Source organism: Equus asinus, chromosome 24, assembly GCF_041296235.1.
Source record: "Equus asinus isolate D_3611 breed Donkey chromosome 24, EquAss-T2T_v2, whole genome shotgun sequence".
Classification (NCBI taxonomy): domain Eukaryota; kingdom Metazoa; phylum Chordata; class Mammalia; order Perissodactyla; family Equidae; genus Equus; species Equus asinus.
The window spans coordinates 37,407,273-37,428,576 of NC_091813.1; the positions used below are offsets into that span (position 1 = coordinate 37,407,273).

Genomic DNA, 21,304 nt, shown 5'->3' on the forward strand with positions numbered 1-21,304 from the left:
ATGGATGACTGAAATTGTCATTTTACTGTATTTATATTTCTTTTTCCTTTGAAAATGCTTGATTTGATTCACCAGGTTTTTCTCAACAATGACCCAATAAAATTTTTAAGATGCAAGCATATTTTATCCCAATAGGAAAGAACCCAAACAAACCAGAAATGATGGGAGAAAACATAGGTAGTAGAAAGGACTTTCATACCTGACATACTCTGAGTGCTTGGTCCAAGACTGTCTTAGTGTCAGTGTCATAATCTGGGCAGGGCAGCATGGTTCGGCTGAGATGGGCCTGGAGTAGGAGATGGGCTTTGGTGTGAGGGCTGTCAAATGAATGAGGATTTGATTCAAAGGGAAGACATTTTGCCAGTTCACTATTCATGTGATCTTCATTGTGTCTTACTGGCAAATCTGTGTATTCTTCTGCATCCTGAAAAAAAAAAAATCCCCCATCAATATATTTAATAATGTTCTAGAATAAAAATATAATAATTAATGTACTTCTTAGCTTTAACTACTGACGTTTAAAACATGGTTTAGAAAAAACACAAGACAAACAACCATGCCCCTTAGAATTTTGCTTTGTTCAATACTAGTATTAATACATAAGCAAAAGCTAGTAATGTACAATATATCTGAAATTTATGAAAGCTCTTCTTATTTATACAGTCAACAAAAATAACGGAGGACTTCCTGGGCATCACACGCTATGCCTGACTCTGGGGCCACAGCAGTGAACCTGAAACTGAGAGTTCACCAGGAACAAGCAAGTTCTACAAAATGTAATGAATGCTCTGATAAGGTAAGTACAGGGTGCTGAGAGACATTTAGTTTGGAGACCTACTTATTTTAGAGGGTCAGGGAAAACTTCTTGGAAAACGTGATATTTAAATTAAGATCTATAGGATGAGTGGAAGAAATAAGGCAGGGCTGGGGGAAGAGGAGATGAGGATAGGATTGGTAAAAATTTATTGTAATAAATTAGATTAAAATAAAATGATTCAAAATTGAGGGTTTCCAGCTACACATGTAAGGAGCTTGAAAGCCACCATGTGGCTTTCAACAACAAGTAAACAGCTGAACAGACTGAAAGATCAACAACTCTTCTTCGATCCATAAGAGAGGGGAGGACACAGGGCAAACTGCTACCCCCAAGACTGGAGACAGGTGAACACAGGGAGTCACAGCTGGCACCTGGAGCAGAGACTCAAGAGCAGAAACTGCTAAGGGCACCAGGGCAAGAGTAAGAAAACAGATCTGTAATTGATGAATTGTTGAAGGATCAGTGTGGACAAGAAACAGAAGCTGCAACCAACCCGGAATTCTGCACCCAGTAAAATCACCCCTCAAAAGTGAAAGAGAAATGAAGACTTTGTCAGACAAACAAAAATTGGGTCAATTTGTTGCAAAAAACCCTAACTAAATGGAGAGAGATTGATCTATAGATTTAATACAATCCCAATCAAAACCACAGCAGACTTTGTTTTCCCCTTTGGTAAAAATTAACAAGTTGATTCTAAAATTCATATGAAAATGCAAAGGACTAGACTAGCTAAAAGAACTCTAAAAAAGAACAAAGCCAAAAAGCTAGAACTACCTGATCTCAATACTTAACACAAAGCTGCATTAATCAAAAAAGGGTTGTATTGGAATAGAATAAAGAGTCTAGAAATAAACCCATACATACATGGACAACCAATTTGTGACAAAGGCTCAAAGACAAATTAGTGGAGAAAGAACAGACTTTTCAAGAAATGAATAATTGGGTATCTACACCAAAAAACCAAAGAAAACACTTTGATCCCTATCGAACACTGTATACAAAAATTCACTCAAATGTATCATAGACCTAAATATAAAATCTAAAACTATAAAACTTCCAGAAGAAAATAGGAGAACATTTTTGTTACCTAGGGTTAGGAAAAGATTTTTTTTTATAGGATAACTTAAAGCATGATCTATAAGAGATAAAACTGATCAATTGAGCTTCATCAAAATAAAACACTTCTGTTCTTAAAAAGGCATTAAGGGAATGAAAATATAAACCACAGACTGGAAGCATCTGAAAAGCATATATCTAATATAGGACTTATATCTAGACTATACAAACTCTTAAAACTCAAAGTGGGAAAAGAGCCCATGAAAAAATGGGCAAAGATTTTAACAGATACTTTATATAAAGATGTGCAATATTATTAGCTATTAGGAAAATAAGAACTAGAATGGCCAAAATTTAAATGGCTGACATACCAAGTATTGGCAAAGATGTAGAAAAACTGGAACTTTCATACACAGCTGGTGGGAATGTAAAATGTTATGGTCCCTTTGGAAAACAGTTTCACATTTTCTCAAAAATTAAACACACCACTACCATGTGATCCAGCCATTCCATTCCTATGGATTTACCCAAGAGAAAATAAAGCATATGTCCACACAAAGATTTATCAAGTAAACTGGAAAAAACATGTCCATCAACAAGCAAAGGGATAAACAAATTGTGTTATATCCATACAATGGGATTCTACTCAGCAATAAAAAGAATGAACTACTGATACTCACCATAACATGGATGAGTCTCAAAATAATTATGCTGAGTGAAAGAAGCCAGACCAAAAAAAGGGTACATACTTTAGGATTTCATTTATATAATACTCTAGAAAATGCAAACTAATCTATAGCAACAGAAACAGACAGGTGGTTATCTGGGGAAGGGGTCAGAGTGGGAGGGATGGGAATTAAAGCAGGGAGTACCTACTCAGAGAGGGGTACAAGATAACTGTGATTTGCATTTGACAGGCATAGGATTCTTGCCCACGAAATAGGATTCTCTGACAGAACCCCTTAAGATTTTATTATTTGGAATTCAAATTCAGTAATGTGAAACAATTTGAGTATTCTACTCTCTACGTATAGTATGTCCTCATCTTTTCTTACTTCATCAACAATTTCAGAAACTTGTGCCTTTACTGTATGCTAAGAATATACTACAAGAGTACTTAAAAAAAGGGCAATGATGATAGTTATATCCTTATGATAAAAATTCATCATTATATTAACAAATTCCTATTTCAAAAATTGAATGGAATAAATTCATTTAGACAAATACTTGTTGAATATCTACCTCATGAGGGAGATAGACATTATTCAATCATATAAATAAATGCAAACTTGATATGGTGACAAGTGCTATGAAGAAGAAATACACGGAAGCATGAGACAGTTTAGCAAAGAAATTAGATCAAGTTAGAAAAGTCATAGAGGCTTCCTGAAGAAAAAGACAGATAAGCTAAGATAGAAGATGAGCAGATATTAACCAGGTGGAAAGAAAAGTGAAGAGCTGTCTAGGAAGAGTATATGCAAAGGCCCTACAGTGGGAGGGAAAAGGGTGAGTCCAAAAGACTAAAAAATGTTGTCTAAAAATAATTTCAATTGATTTAATATAGTACGCTGAAAACAATATCTTAAATGAATATTTGAACCATTCTGTTTAACTGAACTGGAAAAATATTATTAAATTACGTCCACTGTTTTACTTTGTTTTGCAATACTAAGAAATATCACAGCTATTTTAGGCTATTTTGAACACTCTTCACCCTTTTGGACTGCCTTATGTAAGAAGCGTATGCTGACACGTTGCAGTTAATAACGTTTTGCCCCTGTGTGCCATAGTGGTTTTCTTTTTGTTTGTCGTTTCAGCTATTTTGTGTTCTCTCTGCAGTCATATGCCAAAAAAGAAGGACCAGTTATATATGATAATGCTATTATTTCTGATTTCAGGTGAATTTTAGGACTGAAGCAGTCACCAGATGACTGACCCATCTCAATCTATTATCTGGGCTCCAGATTCCTATCAGTAACTGACCAGCTATCCCAGACTTGCCAAATGGCTTGAGAAAAATGAAACAGGAGATAAGGAAGAAGATGGTTCAGAAATCTAAAACATGATCTTTTTCTTCAAGAAAATTAAAATGACATTGGAAGAAATAATTTATATAAATAATTATTTTAAGTGTAGAATAGATTACTCTTATTCAGAAAAGCGTATTGGAGTGAATTGGATGTGTTCAAAAGTTTCCCAAAAGAGAGAGCGTTTGTTCTAGGCTTAGCACAATTCACAGAAGAAGAGAGAGGGAGAGAGATTCCCTGCATTCCAGACAGAGAAAATAGCACAAGCAGATCCATAAAGACAGATAAGGAGAGGTCTAAGGTTTAAGCCTCAGGGATGTGGAGAATGATGATGCTATTAATAGCAGAGAAGTTGGGAACACTCAGTGAGCGGGAGCTTTCTGTCAAGTATGCAAAACACACTTAAAGAGATGCCGATAATCCAGAGAGCTAGGTGGAGGTGAAGGGAGAAGAAATCAACTGCAAGTCTGTTTCAAAGTCTAAAAATTTATTCCTATTTGGATTTCTATCTACTGTTCATGAAATACAACTTCTGATCTTTCACCAGAAGAAAATCGAATCGCTATTTTAATACCGCAAACTGAACTGATTCTTCAGGTCCTGAATACATAGGAAACAGGATTAGACTTACAAATTATATGAAAATTTCAATTAAAATAAAAAAATATAAGGAAAGTAAGAATTCGGCTGAAGGCACTAATAGTATTACCTAAGTAATCCACTTCTCTCAGTACAATCCTACTCAAAGTTGATAAGAAGCCTTATACATCCCCTTCCCACACTGAAAGACAGGGAGAGAGAGACTGACTCGGAGGCAACAATATAAACTGGGCATTCCCCAGTCTTAGTTCCCAAATAGCTCTGAAAGTATAAATGTTTTTCTGTGATGTGTGATTCTATATCCAAGGACGCACATTTTTCATAAAACGTGACTTCTAAAATGCAAGCCAACTACTTCATTCGGCCCTAAAGAAGCTACGATCTGCTCCACGGCTGGAGGAAAACTAGTGGTGTTGAGTTCCCTGAGAAGCAGCACATCTCAAGAGGGCTGACTACTCACAATCATGCTTATTGTACTCTTGGGGTTATTTTCAAGTAAATTTGATCATTAGTGCTTTTCGTTTTATTTGCTCTGCTTTAGAATCTAAACTCCATGTAAGATGGGACTCCACTGTTCTCCAAACCATGCCAATTCTGCTTGAATTACCCGATTTATTGCTTTAATCCCCTGCTTCACTAGGATTGTGAATTTGCTCACTGCCAGCAGTATCAGTATCAGATGAGTCTGCTCACAGCTGAGTACATTTTAGGTTGGAAAAAATGCTCTGCAGTAGAGAGATCCTTCTAAGTCTAACAAGGGGGCCATGGGATCTTTAATGTAGATTACCCGAAGACAGTGACCTTACTAAAAAATTTAATTCAGTGCATGAAAAATTTCGCAGTGCACAAAGCGATCTTTCTATACTAAGGTTCCTTAATCTCTCTGTGGAAAACTATATACTTTAATAAAAATTAAAAGTATTTTAATAACCACAATGGACAAGGTCTGAGTACGCTGAGTCATTCGTTTACCAAATATTATTCCACACATATTATTGTTGGGTCTGCAATGGTGAACAAAAGCAGACACATCAGCCCCTATTCTCACGAAGCTTTACAGTCAAGCTGGGGAGCCAGACCTCAAATCCAAATTGACCATGAATAAAAGTAAAATGACAACTGGACAAGTATAAGGAGGGAGAGTTACAAATCGTAACAGAGCGAGGGAGGGTACCTTTGAGGAAGTTATGACTGAGTCGAAAGAGAGTAAAAAACTATTTTTTTAGATAAAGAAGGGAGGAATGATAGGTTAAGGTTCAAACTTGAATTGAAAAAAAGAAACACTGACTCATTACAGGGACACACTCTTTAGAATGTCTATATAGAATTTATTACTTAATATATGCTTTTGATAAGTAACATCTTTTTCATTATTAAATTTGACACAGGTTTTTGAGATCTTCAAAGGAGTTGATATTTGATTTATGAAAGTTTATAAAATATCAAATCAATAATAGTTTCCACAGTTAAAAATTATCCATAATTAACTGAGGTCTCAGCAAAAGCTATTACTTCCTTTGAGGAGCCCTCCTTTTCTGCTTCCAGTGTTTGAATTAAAGGGGAATCCAAAGAACGTAGTAATAATTCATCTCTTTAGAAATGTTAGAGATCACGAGGGTGGTATGGCATGGTGTGAGGTGGGAGAGGGAATAGTGGATCTGGGAATTGATACAACAGGTGGATTTTCAGCTCTGCCATTTACAAGCTATGTGACCTTCTGAGAGTAACTGAACCTCCCTAAGTCCCAAATTCCTTATCTTCAATTGGCGTTTGGTGGGAGGATTCAATGTGATAGTGTTTATGAAACACTTAAACACTGTCAGACTTGGTATAAAATGTTAGGCATTATCATTATTATAATAATCCCCACATCTGACACCATACAAGATGTTAACTGAGGTTTAAGATTCAATTATTTGAGTTTTGTTCTACAGTTTGCAGCTGTAAATCTTTGTTTACAATTATGTAAATATACTTCACTACCTAAAATGACATTGAATCTTAAATATTATTCAAAGAAAAAAGATTTTTTTTTTACTAATGCTTTATTAGCGGCACATTCATTTCATCCAAGTAATCATACACTTTATACGTCATTGTGTTACAGAAAATATTGGCTCTTTAAAAGATAACGTTCTTGTAATACAAGAGACAGTCAAATTAAAGATAAAATATTCAGGAATTGTATCCTCTTGAACTGCAGATCTGATACTGCAGGCTTTAGTCTCCAATCTCCAATTAGGTTTCTTTTAAATCCATATGAATTAAATGTTCACAAAAGCACATCGTGTGATAAGGAAATATGCTCTTTTTGGTGTACCTCAGTGAACCAACTCAAAATACTATGGAAAGACAGGGAAAAAAACCAAATCATTTATATTACACACCTGGTGCAACTTCTCTGAAGAAAAAGTATTATGGATTGTTATATTACTATGAAATCCTGCAGTGTTTTCTAGTTAAAACTCAAGTGCTATGAACACAAGAATGAAACAGAAAATAACGATTTTTATATCAATTAGAATAAAAAATATTAGCATTTAAAATTTTTCTTTTTGGTTTGATTATGGACTCGAGAAGCAATTTAAAATGAAGAATGAATGAAGACAACTGCTATTTAATCCCCAATTGCTCTACCAGACCCTTGTGTGAAAACCACGATCATTTATTCCTGGAATTCCAGCTCACAATTTTTCTAAGCTCCTTAGAATGTGACGTTTGCTTCACCACTTTACTTAGCTCCTACCTCCTTCAAGTATTTTATTCTGGATATTTCAGAATACTTACAAAGGAGATGTTTTACTTAGTTTAGATTAATTAGAAAAGCAGCAACCCCAGGATCAGCAGAGAGAGCTAGTAAAATAATCAAAATCCCCACTTAAAAACAAACAAGGAAACAAACCCCTTTCTAGCCACTTCTTCCTCAGTAGGACAGTCTATTTACTTCCAAATTACTCCTCTAATTTTAAACAACTTGTCTAGTTAATTTCCTGTGTGTGATCACTGAGTCTAAGTGAGGTTCATTTTCTTATCTACATCATGTAGGTAATTAAAGGAAATTGAAAGTGGGCAGTGAAGCTTTTATGCAACTGGGATTGAAGCTGAATGGAGGGCAGCAAGGTCAGTGGAGTCCATTATATTTTTATGTGAGAGGCTGGTTTGTCTGCCCTGTCCTTGTTTATTTAGTGCGGGCTGGACAGGCTACTAACTGCAAATCTATGTCTCTGATTTGCCCAGCTGTCCTTGAATAAAGACGTCTTCCCTTGCAAATGTTAAATGACAGTGATTGACAACCTATGATGAACTCTGCTTGCAACCCCCTGCTACTGTTTTTAGATTGCAAAAGAAAAAATAGAATAAAGAAACATCTTCCATAATCACATGAAATGGGCCCTGCTGTTCACTCAATAGTTTTCATTTTGTTTCCCTTTTCATTACAAACCTCAATCTGTTCTACAAATGCCATAAACTCAGCTACTGCACATAAGGTAAAAAATAAAAAAAAATACATAGGTATATATGCTACTATGTTTTGCCTGCATATTTACACTGATCTTAGTTTACTGGGGATATACACTCTGACAGAATGGTCTATTCACACCACTATATCACTAACTTGTTTGTTCTCCCAAGAACAGGGGCAGTAACTATAAGATTCTGCTTTACCTAAGCAAATTACCGGGGTAAGAAAAGGCCAGGACGGGTTCATGCTTGGTCTCGTGTAAGCATGACGTAACAGTAAACTAGTGCTTTTATGTCGCTGCACACCTCACTGCCCACGCTGAACTCACTAAGGAGCAGATGAGAGGGCACGTGTGCAGTGGGGATGGCAACCTGATCAATGTGAGAGACTAAGGAAGCCTTGGCTATAACTTAATCTCTGCTATGGGAAAAGTAAAACTTAGAAAGTTAATGAGTTCTAGACTTTAAGTAGCACTTGATTAATTTGTAACATTCTGAGGCGTTACAACAAACCAAAATTAGTTTCTCATATTCCAGTGCTGTCTTTTGGCCACTGAAGCTGTAGAAAAAGCATTTCAGTAAATTTCCCTAATAGGAACCCTGTTTAATTTCTGTGCCCTTCAGAAGAACTAAACTAATTGTATATTATATATTTTATAATAATATTTGAAAAATAATCTAGCATTTACCAAGCCAGGTTCAGATATATTAAGGGATAAGAAACTATGCCTCATATTTTTATCTTTATTACTTCAGATTACATTTTATTTAATCATTAATCTATTAAAAAATTAAGTGTAATATAACATTTTTAAAATCAAATAGTATATATAATTAGTATTGTTTCTAACACATGATTTGTGCTTTTATAAAAATTATCTACTCAAATGAATAAATCATATACTACTATACTGAGTAAAGTGTATCTCCAAAATAAAAGACTGCCGTAAACTAAACTTACATGGAATTTATAACGACCTCAAAATTCAGAGAAAGGTATACTAGGGGTGAAATTTGTAACATTCCAGGTTAAAGGGAAAAAGGAAAAAAAGAGCCCTTGGTTATAAAACACTTTTTGGAAAATGATAAAACTAAGATCTAGGTAATTAAGCAATAATAAAATATTTTTTCCAATGTGCATACAATTTGCTTTGCTAAAAGCATCAAATAATTTTATTATATGCAGATGGAAAAAATGTAAATACTGACTGATATAATTGTAATTACTCATAGATCTATGTATGTTTCCTTTCAGGGATTATGTGAGTATATGTGTCTGATTTGTATCAATGTCTCAAACTTACGGACATATGGTTGGCCTTCAACCAATTAGGGCAAGCACCGAATCATTTGCCAAAAACAAATATGAACAAGAAATAATACCTTATTCTTTCCATTGCAAGAATGACCACCTGGTTGACAGCTGGATTTTAAGGGGTCTTATAATAGTGGGTACCAGCAGGTCTGTTGTACTTAAAATAATTTCAGTGGTAAGAATTCCATCAGAAACTTCTATTTTCCAGGATTTATAGCTAAGTCCTCAAAAAATTGCTCTTTGATGAAACTTGAAAAAAAATTCCTCAGTTTTCAAGGATATAATAAAAATGCCTTATAGCTTAACAATGTTTAGATATTTTCCTTTTAAGAAATAAAAATCTTGATGCTATCAGGTTTGAATCCTAAAGGGGATAACCAAGATTAGTAGCCACATATAACTGTCTATTGTTAAATGTCACACTCCGCATTCTACCTTTAAAAGATAAACAAATATTTTCTTACCACCTTGTTCTGCCTTTAAAACTTCACATATTTATTAGGATGACTTTCTTTATAATTTGCATTTCTATAGGCTATGAGATTATATTCAAACATAAAATAAATGAAAAAAAAACCCCAAAGTAGAAACATTAAAACATTCTAATCTATTTAATACTTACTGAATATTTTTCTTCCAAGAGTTAATACATACATACACGAAAAGTTAAATAAATCTAAAAGTGAAATATCAAAATAGACTGATATACAAGAAATATCACAAGATAATATGGCAGTGATTGACAAATTAGTGAAACAAACATTGGTGTCACGAATCTAGAAAAAGTAGTAGTCAACAAGTGTGAATTAGTAAATATTTTAAGAGGTAGCTGAGCCAAGATGGATGGATGAATGTTAGACACATTTCCAGGTGGGAATCATAGCAAAGGCGTGAAGCTGAGTGTACATGCAGCATGTTCAAAGGTAAAAGTAAGATGGTTAATCAGGAGAAGTGAGGGTGGATCTGTAAGAGTCTAATGGAAGGTGTAGGTAAAAAAGGAAGACTGCAGAGGGTCTTGACAGCCAGGTTCAGGAAATAATGCCTTATTATGTACATAATTTTAGATTTTGGAAGGCAGAAATGATACAAATGGTGTTTTTTTGTTTGGTTTTGTTTTTGTGAGGAAGATTAGCCTTGAGCTAACATCTGCCACCAATCCTCCTCTTTTTGCTGAGGAAGACTGGCCCTGAGCTAACATCTGTGCCCATCTTCCTCTACTTTTTATGTGGGACACCTGCCACAGCATGGCTTGACAAGCAGAGCGTAGGTCTGTGCCCGGGATCCAAACTGGTGAACCCTGGGCTGCCGAAGTGGAACATGTGAACTTAACCACTGTGCCACCAGGCCAGTCCAACAGACGGTGTTTTAAAACAGATAAATTGGCAGGGATGAGTTGGGTGAATTAAAGAGGAGAGAGAAACTAAAGTGGGAAAATCACTTAGGTGACTGTTTAGCACAATTATTTAGGAAAGGGGTGATAAGAACCCAGACGGAAGCTGAAGAGTGAACATTTTTTTAAAGAAGGCAGAAACTTGAGAAAAAAACTATAAAGGAAGGTCTGAACAGTCTTGATAACTGGTTTAATATGAGGAGTTGGGGAGGAGAAAAGAAAGAGCCAAGGATTACTCGAAGTAATTCATCTTGAGAGTATGAAAGAATGCAAGTACAACTGACAGACAAAACAATGACAGGAATAATCAGTCTTCCGGCAATAATGAAGACCAGGACTGACACATTCTGAGTTTGGGTCACAGAGGGAAAATGAAGTGGGAATGTCCACTGAGCCAGCATAAGTGTGGAACTGTAGTTCACAAGCATGTCGAGACTGGTGACTGTTATGACATACATCTATTTAAAGGTGGTATTTTAAACTATAATTGTGTGTGACCTGGGAAGGTGAATACATAGAAAAGCAGACAACCAAGAAAAAAAGTTGAAGAACAACTGGAGGCAGGCACAGGAAGGGGAGGCAGTGTCAAGCCATAAGAAAAAGAGCTGAATAAGATGTAAAGTGCACTTTTAAGGGTGAAGAAAGTGTGAAGAAGTAAACAATGTTGTCAAATGCTATAAAAAGATCGAAGAGAATGAGTACTAAGAAAAGACTGTAACAGTGGGTAATTAGGAGAACACTGGGAACCTCTAAAAGTTCTGAACAACAGTAATCCAGGTGACAGGAAGTTACGAATGAATGGACGAAAAAGAAATAGAGATAGCAGGTTGAGATCTCATTTTTTATTTTGGCAGTGAGTAGGAGAAAGGAAATAAGATGTTTAGTTGAGGAGTGTGGTAAAATCAAACAAAGAGGTTTCTTCTCTCTAGACTAAGGACGACCTATATATATTTAGAAGTGCATTTTTTTGAGTTAAAAAAGTTATTTTTAGGTTTCTAAGAAACCATATCAAGAGAACTACTGAGAAAATTCTATAACAAGAGAGTTAAGAGGGGGAGAACCAGTGGAGTATTAGAGACAGCATGTGAGAATCAACTGTTATCCATTCTATGGATTTATCACATTTCATTTATCTATTCATTAGTTAATGGATAGTTGGGCTCTTTCCACTTTCTGGGCATTATGAACATTTGTGTACCAGTTTTTGTCTGGACACGTTTCAATCCATCTGGGCATAAACCTAGGAGTGAAACTGGTGTGCCACACGGTAATTGTACTTGACATCTTGAGGAATAATTTTTCCAAAGTGGCTGCATCACTTTATATTCCCACCAGCAATGAGGGTCTCAATTTCTCCATATCCTCACCAACATTTGTTATTGTTTGTCTTTTTTTTTTTTAAAGATTGGCACCTGAGCTAACAACTGTGGCCAATCTTTTTTTTTTTTTTTTTCCTGCTTTATCTCCCCAAATCCCCCCTGGTACATAGTTGTATATCTTAGTTGCAGGTCCTTCTAGTTGTGGCATATGGGACGCTGCCTCAATGTGGCCTGACGAGTGGTGCCATGTCCGCACCCAGGATCTGAACCCTGGGCCGCCGCAGCGGAGCGCGCGAACTGAACCACTCGGCCACGGGGCCGGCCCCTACTGTTTGTCTTTTTGATTGTAACCATCTTTGTATGTATTAAGTGGTATCTCCTTGTGGTTTTGATTCTCATCTCCCTAATAACTAATCATGTTAAGCATCTTTTTATGTGCTTATCAGCCATTTGCATATCTTCTCTGGAGAAATGTCTATTCAGATCCTTTGCCCATTTTTAAATTGAGCCATTTATCTTTTTAGTATTGAGATAAAAAAATTCTTGATACATTCTGGATACAAGTCCTTTATCAGATATATGATCTGCAAATACTTTTTTCTATTTGGTGGGCTATCTTTTCACTTTCTTGATGATATCATTTGCAGCACAAGAGCTTTTTTGAAGAAGTTCAATTTATCTTCGTTTTTCTTTTGTTGCTTGCACTTTTGGTGTTTTATCTGAAAATTCATGGCCTAACCTAAGGTGAGGAAAATTTATACCTATATTTTCTTCTAAGAGTATTATAGTTTTAGCCCCTACATTTAGGGCTGTGGTAAATTTAGAGTTAATTTTTGTGTATGGTGTGAAGAAGGGGTCCAACTTTATTATTTTGTATGTATATATCCAATTACCTCAGTAGCATTTGTTGAAATCACTATTCTTTCTCCATTTTATTGTCTTGTCACTCTGGTATAAAAATCAACTGACCATAACTGTCAGGGTTTATTTCTAGACTCTCAATTCTATTTCATTGATCTATATGTCTATCCTTTTGCCATGACCACACTATTCCGATTATGCTAGCTTTGTAGTAAGTTTTGAAATTAGGAAGTATGAGTCTTCCTCTTTGCTCTCTTTTTCAAGATTATTTTGACTACTCTGGGTTCCTTATATTTCCATATGAATTATAGCATCAGCTTCTCAATTTCTGCAAAACAGTCAGCTGGGATTTTGATAGGGATTGTGTTGAACCTGTAGATGAATATGGAGAGTATTGCCATCTTAACAATATTAAGTCTTTGGATTCACAAACATGGGATACCTCTTCGTTTATTTAGATCTTTGTTTTCTTTCAAGGGTGTTTTGTAGTTTTTAGTGTACGAGTCTGTACTTCTTTGGTTAAATTTATTCCTCAGTATTTTATTCTTTTTGATGCTATTGTAAATGAAATTTTCTTAATTTTATTTCACATTGGTCATTTCTAGTATATAAAAATACAATTGATTTTTCGTAAACTGATCTGGTATCCTAAAACCTTGCTAAACTTTTTTATTAACTCTAAAATAGTAGTTTGTTAAATTCCTTAGACTTTTCTATATACAAGATCATGTCATCTGCAACTGGAAACAGTTTTACTTCTTCTTTTCCAATTTGGATGCCTTTAATGTTTTTCTTCCCCAGTTGCTCTAGCCAGAGTCTCCAGCACAATCTTAATAGAAATGGTGAGAATGGACATCCTTGCCTTATTGCCAATTTTAGGGAGAAACTATCCAGTTTTTCATCATTTAGCATGAAGTTAGCTGTGGGGTTTTTGTAGATGCCTTTGTCGGGCTGAGGAATTTCCCTTCTATTTCTACTTTGTTGAGTGTTTTCATCATGAAACGGTGTTGGATTTTGTCAATTTTTTTTTGTGTCACTGAGATGATCGTGTGGGTTTTGCCCTTTATTCTATTAACATGCGCATTACATTAATTGTCTTCTGGATGTTAAATCAACCTTGCATTCTGGGATAGATCCTACTTGGTCATGGTGGATTTGGTTTGCTAGTATTTTGTTGAGGAGTTTTGCATTTATATTCACAAGGGACATTAGTCTGTGATATTCTTTTCTTGTGACGTCCTTGTCTGGTTTTGGTGTCAGGGTAACACTGACCTCATAGAATGAGTTGGGAGGCGTTCTCTCTCTTTTATTTTTGAAAGAATTTATATGGATTGGTAGAAATTCTTAGAATCTGTGGTAGAAATCACTAATAAAGCCATCTGAGCCTGGGCTTTTCTTAGTGAGTGAAAATGGGTGCTGCCTACCATCTGGAGTTCAGACTCTTTCTGGAGGGGAGTTGGAGCAGATCATTTGATAATGAAAAGGGTCTTCTTTTTAGGGCCTAGCACAGTTCTGTACATTGAGAAGACGATTCATAAAAATTTGCTGAATACTTACACAAAAAGCTTCTTTTTCTTTTTCAAGTAAAAATGAATTGAAGAATAAAGGAACCAGTAAAAAATGTTAAGTAAAAAATGCCATTCAATTCCTTCTATATATCTAAACTTTTATATATTTTTAAATAAATATTTATTTAAACTTTATACATCTTTTATCTAAAAAAAATATCTATTTGTTTTTTGTTTTGTTTGTTTTTTTGAGGAAGATTAGCCCTGAGCTAACTACTGCCAATCCTCCTCTTTTTGCTGAGGGAGACTGGCCCTGAGCTAACATCCATGCCCATCTTCCTCTACTTTATACATGGGACTCCTACTACAGCATGGCTTTTGCCAAGCGGTGCCATGTCTGCACCCGGGACCCGAACAGGCGAATCCAGGGCTGCTGAGAAGCAGAACACACGAACTTAACCGCTGCGCTACCGAGTGGGCCCCGTATCTATTTGTTTCTAATCATTCTAAAGGTAGACTGCTTCCCTTTAATGTGGCATAACAACAATATTAAAATAGTGCTTAACGGTTTGCCAAGTGCTTTCATCAACATATTATATATTAAAAACAACTCTGTGAAGAAAAATAAGTATCATCACTTCCTACTTTACTGGTGAAGAAATAGGCTCAGAGAGAATAAGATAGATACTGTGATGGTGGTGGTGTAGTCATAATAAACCAAAGTCATGTTCTTTCCCTTATGCAGGGGTGTTTGTCATCCGAGTATTCATTACCTAAGTCCCTACGGCTGAAAAGTTGTGCAACAAAGTGAGTCATAACACAGTATTCTTAAATATTTCAACCAATTAAAAATTAGCCATCAAGCATTCCTCCTAATTTAACATTATCATCTATCCCTAGCCATCAGTCAATAACTTTGCCAGTCTCTCACTAATTGTATAAAATCAACTCAACAATATAATGCAAAACAATTAAAAAATGATTGCAAAGTGAAACTAAACATCTTGGAAAAGATGCATTATTTCATTAAGTCAATGAAACTGATACTGGAGAAACTGAACTAATACGCAAATCCACTGGCGAATGAGAATCAGGCAGAGTTAGGCGGATTAACAACTGAAGAAGAAAAATCCTTAAGAATGATGATACTGTAAGTGCTCAAAAGCAAATGATTTCCATATCCAAGAACTGAGATAGGTCACGGGGAAAATTGATGATATCCTTAAGTATATTTTTGGAAAAAATTATTTTATGATTGTGCACTAAAAGTTAAATTCAAAGTGAAAAATATTATAGCCTGATACATATGTTAGAAAAACTGTGTTCTCTCAAAAATACCGCAAACAAAATCAATCTGAGTCAGCCTTTAACAGTTAATAAATAGCTAAGATATAAGTTCAAATTTTATTGAATATAAAAGTAAACAAACTTTTCTGCACAGATTTTAGTTTCATTTTTTAAGATAAAATCTTCAATAAAACTGTCCTCTTCCTTCTCCTCACTTACTATAAAATATTAGACTCTCTTTAAGTAGACTAAATTTTAGTGGCTTTTTCTAGAGATCAGTATCCTCAGTTCTTTAGCACCGCCTCTTCTTGGACTCTTTCAATCTTATTTAGCACAATGACATAAAGCTCTGAATTAATTAGGTTTTAAATGTGATATTAATTCTGTGCCTTAATAAAAATATAGCTGTTTAAAAGGCTCCCAATTCACAAACAAGTGAGTAATTCTATACAACTGTATTAAAATGTTAGGCTAAATCTCTGTTTCAATGATCTGAAAGTAAGTCTTAACACAGTTTTCCAACAGGGAAGACAGGTCACCACTGGTAAAAATCTGAACTTCAAGCTACAATGGGGTACATAAATCTGCATATTTGAATATATGGTGAATATATTCAAATGTATCTCAGAAGAGTATCTGGACAGTATTATTATTATTAATACAAATATAAACTTTAATTTTTATAAACGGTTGCTCCTCAGCATAGTTTGCCAATATCAATAAATTAAAAACTATAAAGAACGCATGTAACAGAATACAGTAAAACTTGTGAAATAGGTCAACGCTCACATAACGCCTCAAGTTTCAAAAATTCTCTTCCTAAATGTCTAGTCAACAGACACATCTCTGAGGCGCAGAATTCAGAAGATGAGATGTGTACAGTAGTACCTAGAGCAACAGCCAGCCAGCCACATCGACTGGAGAAACAGCTCAGGGTATTTTCCCAAATGTATTAGATTTTATTGCTTTTTATTCACTAAGGAAAGAAAATTTCTTTTTTAAAATCTAAGTATTCTAAGGGAACTTCTCATTTAGCTAAAATGCAAAAATCTAGTTTCTTAGAGGAAACTAACAGAAACAGTAGCTTGCATATATCAATGTATATATGAACTACTCCATTTTGAAGCAAAGTCTGCATTCATCAGGAAGAAAAATATAGATATCCCTAAAATTTCTGAAAAATTCTGAGAAATATTCTAATTTTCTATTTTCATTCGGAAATGTATTGCTTAAAATTAAGGATTGATTCAACAGATGATTTCTATTCTCTCTTGAAACAATGTTTCTTATGGGAAGTCAAATGCTGTTACAGAATTAATCACGTGATTTGCAAGGCCCGTCTGAAAAAGACAAGTTGGAAGAAGTTAAGGTGGACATGTGTAAAATGAAGAAACGACAGGTTTCTGATTTAGCCTAGGTACAGTACTTAAAGACATAATATTTTCTTCTGGTGGAACACGTAATGGGCAACGAGAACTGGCTTATCTGATACAGATTGGGAGAATAATTACTTAATTTATTAGCAGTCATTCCTACTTCAAAAATTACTTAACAAACGGCTCTAGGCTTCATCCTAACTCCTCAGCTAGTCCTCTAGTCTCTCTAGGACTTGTTTACTCTCATTCCATATTATGTCCTCTGGCTACTTCCTCATAACTGAAAAGCATTCCTGACCCTCACAAACCTTGAATTTCATAGGAGCCTCTTCTATGTAGTTTTTTTTTTTAAGAATTTTTCTTTTTATTTTTTTCCTTTTTATCACCAAAACCCCTGGTACATAGTTGTATATTCTTCGTTGTGGGTCCTTCTAGTTGTGGCATGTGGGACGCTGCCTCAGCATGGTTTGATGAGCAGTGCCATGTCCGCACCCAGGATTCGAATCAATGAAACACTGGGCCGCCTGCAGCGGAGCCCACGAACTTAACCACTCGGCCACGGGGCCAGCCCCCTCTTCTATGTGGTTTTTGAATTCTACTTCATGCTTTTATCTCTTGGACTACAAAATGCTTTTGGTATAAACAAGATTTGAACTCATTATTAATAAAAATCCAAAACGTAACCAAAAGGAAGGTAAGGTGTGACTAGAGTCACAGCAGGGACTGATTTTAAATAAATATCCCAGAATATATGTATGTCATGCTCTTCAAAATAAAAACCTTGAGAGGTTATAGATGCATTTCAATAGGGCTTTCATCACTCAAAACATTTGGAAACTTCTCTTTTGGCACTGTAGTCAGAATGACATTAGGAACTACACGTTATCTTGTGGTCACAATCAATTTTACAACCAAAAATTACACTGCCTGACTTAACAATTTAGTCTTCTGACTTGGCTTCAAATAACTTCCTGTCATTTTTCTCAAAACAAAAGTAAACAAAAAAAGCACAGTTAATGGATGACATTTTGTACCCAAAATAATCAAAATAGAGTGCCATGGGCCTGGAAGAAGTTAATATTTTTTTTAATGAACTTGGTCAACAGCTTTTAAAGATAAATAAGAAGACGATAGTTATTGAACATATAAGTTCTGCTATGTTTGTTGAAAAAGTCACCTATTTGGAAGCCTAAATATGAACATACTGCTGGATCACACAATAAGATACAGGAAACAGGTGTCACAGGGAAATTATAAATTGGGAGACTAAAAATAAAAAATAGACCAAATATATGTTAAAAAAATACAACCTGAGAATCAGATAGATAACGCTGTATCTTTTTGGTAATATACTTAAGTGGGTACTTTCGGCATCTAACTTTGAGTCTATTTAGGCAGAAAGCTTTTGCTTTTGTTTATGTTTGTGAAAATTAAATGTTTTGTTATTCACTCGTAAAATTAATTACTTCTTCATATTTAGAGTTACTAATATTTTGACTCCAGGGCAAACTTTTCAGAAGTTATATTTAAAGACAACAAAGAAAGATAGAGATTTTCAGTACCAGATGTCTGGGAAGATCCCATTTGGATTTGAGCTACTTAAATTTGCAATCATGTATTTATACATCTAACAGAGCTTCTGTTTCCCCCAGAATCAGAAAATTAACTAGCTTTGTAGCATCTTCCTTGATCTGCCACCCGTGCCCTGAGGATTAGAGACTCCACCTGAGCTTGTTTTACAAGCATAACAGAAAAAATTAATCTCTGCTGGCAGCGCTCCCACTGGGATACTGATGAATAATGATATCCCTCTTTTGCTGCCCTCTCAGTCCACTAGAAAAGCCACTCTAACCCGGCAACGTGGAAACTGCTGAAACCATTCCAGCTGTGGATTAGCAGGCAGTCAAGCATCCATCTGCTCTGTTTGAATCAAGAGAAAGCAAACAAGCATTCTTATGGCTAAAGTCATATTCAAACCTCATAACATCTTATAGGAATATATATATGTATATACCTCTATCTCTATCTATTCATCCATCCATTCATCCATCTATCCTACCTATTCAATAATAGGCAATCACATACTGTAAGCTAAATTAACCCACTTCCTCAATCCAGTTTGCATTTCCCTGGTTCTTTAAATGTTGGAAAACAAAGTACATGTTCAGAGGTTATAAAGTACAGCTCTTAAGTTTGGTACTCATATGAGGCTGATCAACTCGAAATTAAACTTCTAGAGTGCAATATGAAAATACATCAGGTCACACACATTCCCAGATCCTCAAATGTAGGAACCAACTACTTGGTTTGAAAGGTAAGACTGTTTAATCAGTTTCTAAGTGTTACACAGAGGAATTGTGGCCTTCAGTTTCAATTGGCTATCTGTGGACTTTTGCTTTCTCCAAAAAAAAAGAACTGTTCACTGCTTTTGATCTGCAAACAGCAAAATGAAGTTCATCAGGACTCCATCAACTCTTTATTAGTGAGCACTCTAGCACTTTAATATACCCATAATGTAATGACAACTGACGTTTATAATGACAGCTTCCAGACTCTGAAAGATCTCTATGGGTCTTCTGAATATCAAAGAAAAATTTTTCAGCACAGTTCTAAGAGTATTTTATAGCATTAAAATTCTTTGAATTCTGAAATCCATATAGGATATAAATTTAGAAATTTTATTAATGAAAATATTTTAAATAATCATCACATCATATTTCTAGTCCATAATAATAATAATTTAAAAAGCAAATCCTACTTTTAAGCTCTAGTCTGATATTACCCACATCACTTTGGTGTGGAGCCCAAGTGGCAATTGTCCATCTTTCCTTTTTCTCTGATTTTAGTTGCATTCACTGGTTATTTTGATGTCTTACTGATTCTTTCCTCACTCACTTCTCTTCCTCTTTCACTGATTAAAAAAGTGAAAGTAGATGAAGGTTACAACTCTTTCTGTGCTTTCAATCCAGCAGAGCAATACACCACCAGCTTACAGAACAATGGTTCTGTAAGACAATTTATTTGTTCATCTGTCAGTAGAAGATGACACCTGTTTGGCATTTGTCTTACAACCTTGCTGACACTGTTTAATAAATAACAGAAAACACCTACAGAGATGATGTGAAGAACCTAAATCTACCAAGTTGAAGCAAGTGTGTATGGAAGAACTCCTCAGAGCCAATGGAAATACTTTAAAAGGGAGATTATTGTGCTTCTGCCAAACTTCATTATTCTTCTGAATTACATACAAAATAATGAATAGAACAGAAGAACGTGTAGAATTTTATGCATGCAAGGAGAATGACATTTAGAAGTTGCTCTTACCTCCCAGGTTTTTTTGTTAAGCAAAGTGAGTTCTAACTCTGACATAATCAAATTTCTGAGACGTGTTTATAATCTATTGGATTGTCAGCTGGAAAACATTGTAAAACCAGTAGAGTCCTTTTTTAAAAGAATGTAATGTTAAAATAAAATGCAGATGGTCTGAATAATACTACTGTAATAAAGACCATATTTATGCATTTTATTTGGTAGTAACAACAAAATTTTTCAGAATACATATGAGAATGGGGCACATCCATTTCTTGAGCTGAGAAATCAAAAGATACTCAGCTTATAAATGCATGACTGGAGAGGAAATTCCGCTAGGTTTCTGCCATATGTATAATGGCTCAGCATAAAAGTATCCATTTTAGTCTTTCTCACAGTGGAAAGACTACAGTTTGCTAAGAATTATTAATCACTAGTTAGATCTTTTTCTTAAAAGAGCTTTTCAACACTATCAGATAATTAGTAAGTGACCCTCTACTGGCTGACAAGGCAAGCATAAATATCTCAACCCTACAATACGCATATGTGGTTATACAAAAACAAATCAAAACCCACTTTTCTCACTGATTCTCTTTCAAAAACTTAAGTTTCTATTCAAAAGATTACAAATTATTTATTCTTAAAAAGATATTAGTCATTTTAGAAAAGCTTTCCAGGTTTTTTATTTTGCTATTATAAATAATGCTGTGATGAACATTTGTGTACATATATCTTGACAACACACTTGTTTCCTTAGGATAAATTCCTAGAAAAGGAATTACAAAACTAGGGAGCAGAAATTTTTTAAAGCTTTTTTTTTCTTTTTATAGCTCTCATAGATACTATCAAATTTGTTTCTAGAGAGATTGGGTCAATGAAGACTCTCTTTAGCAGTGTCTGGGAATGTCACAACTCATAGCACTCCCACCATCAATGAGCATCACCCTTTTTGAATTTCAATAATTTAATAGGCTAAA

General features: G+C 35.0%; 1 protein-coding gene across 1 annotated transcript in view; it reads right to left on the reverse strand.

Annotated features, from left to right (window-relative positions):
- The window catches only part of ASCC3 (activating signal cointegrator 1 complex subunit 3), a 322,615-nt gene that overhangs the window by 27,628 nt on the left and 273,683 nt on the right, over positions 1-21,304 (reverse strand). Inside the window, exon 37 of the mRNA XM_014841095.3 lies at positions 200-424. Coding sequence (XP_014696581.3) covers positions 200-424 — 225 coding nt within the window. The remainder of the gene's footprint in view (positions 1-199; positions 425-21,304) is intronic.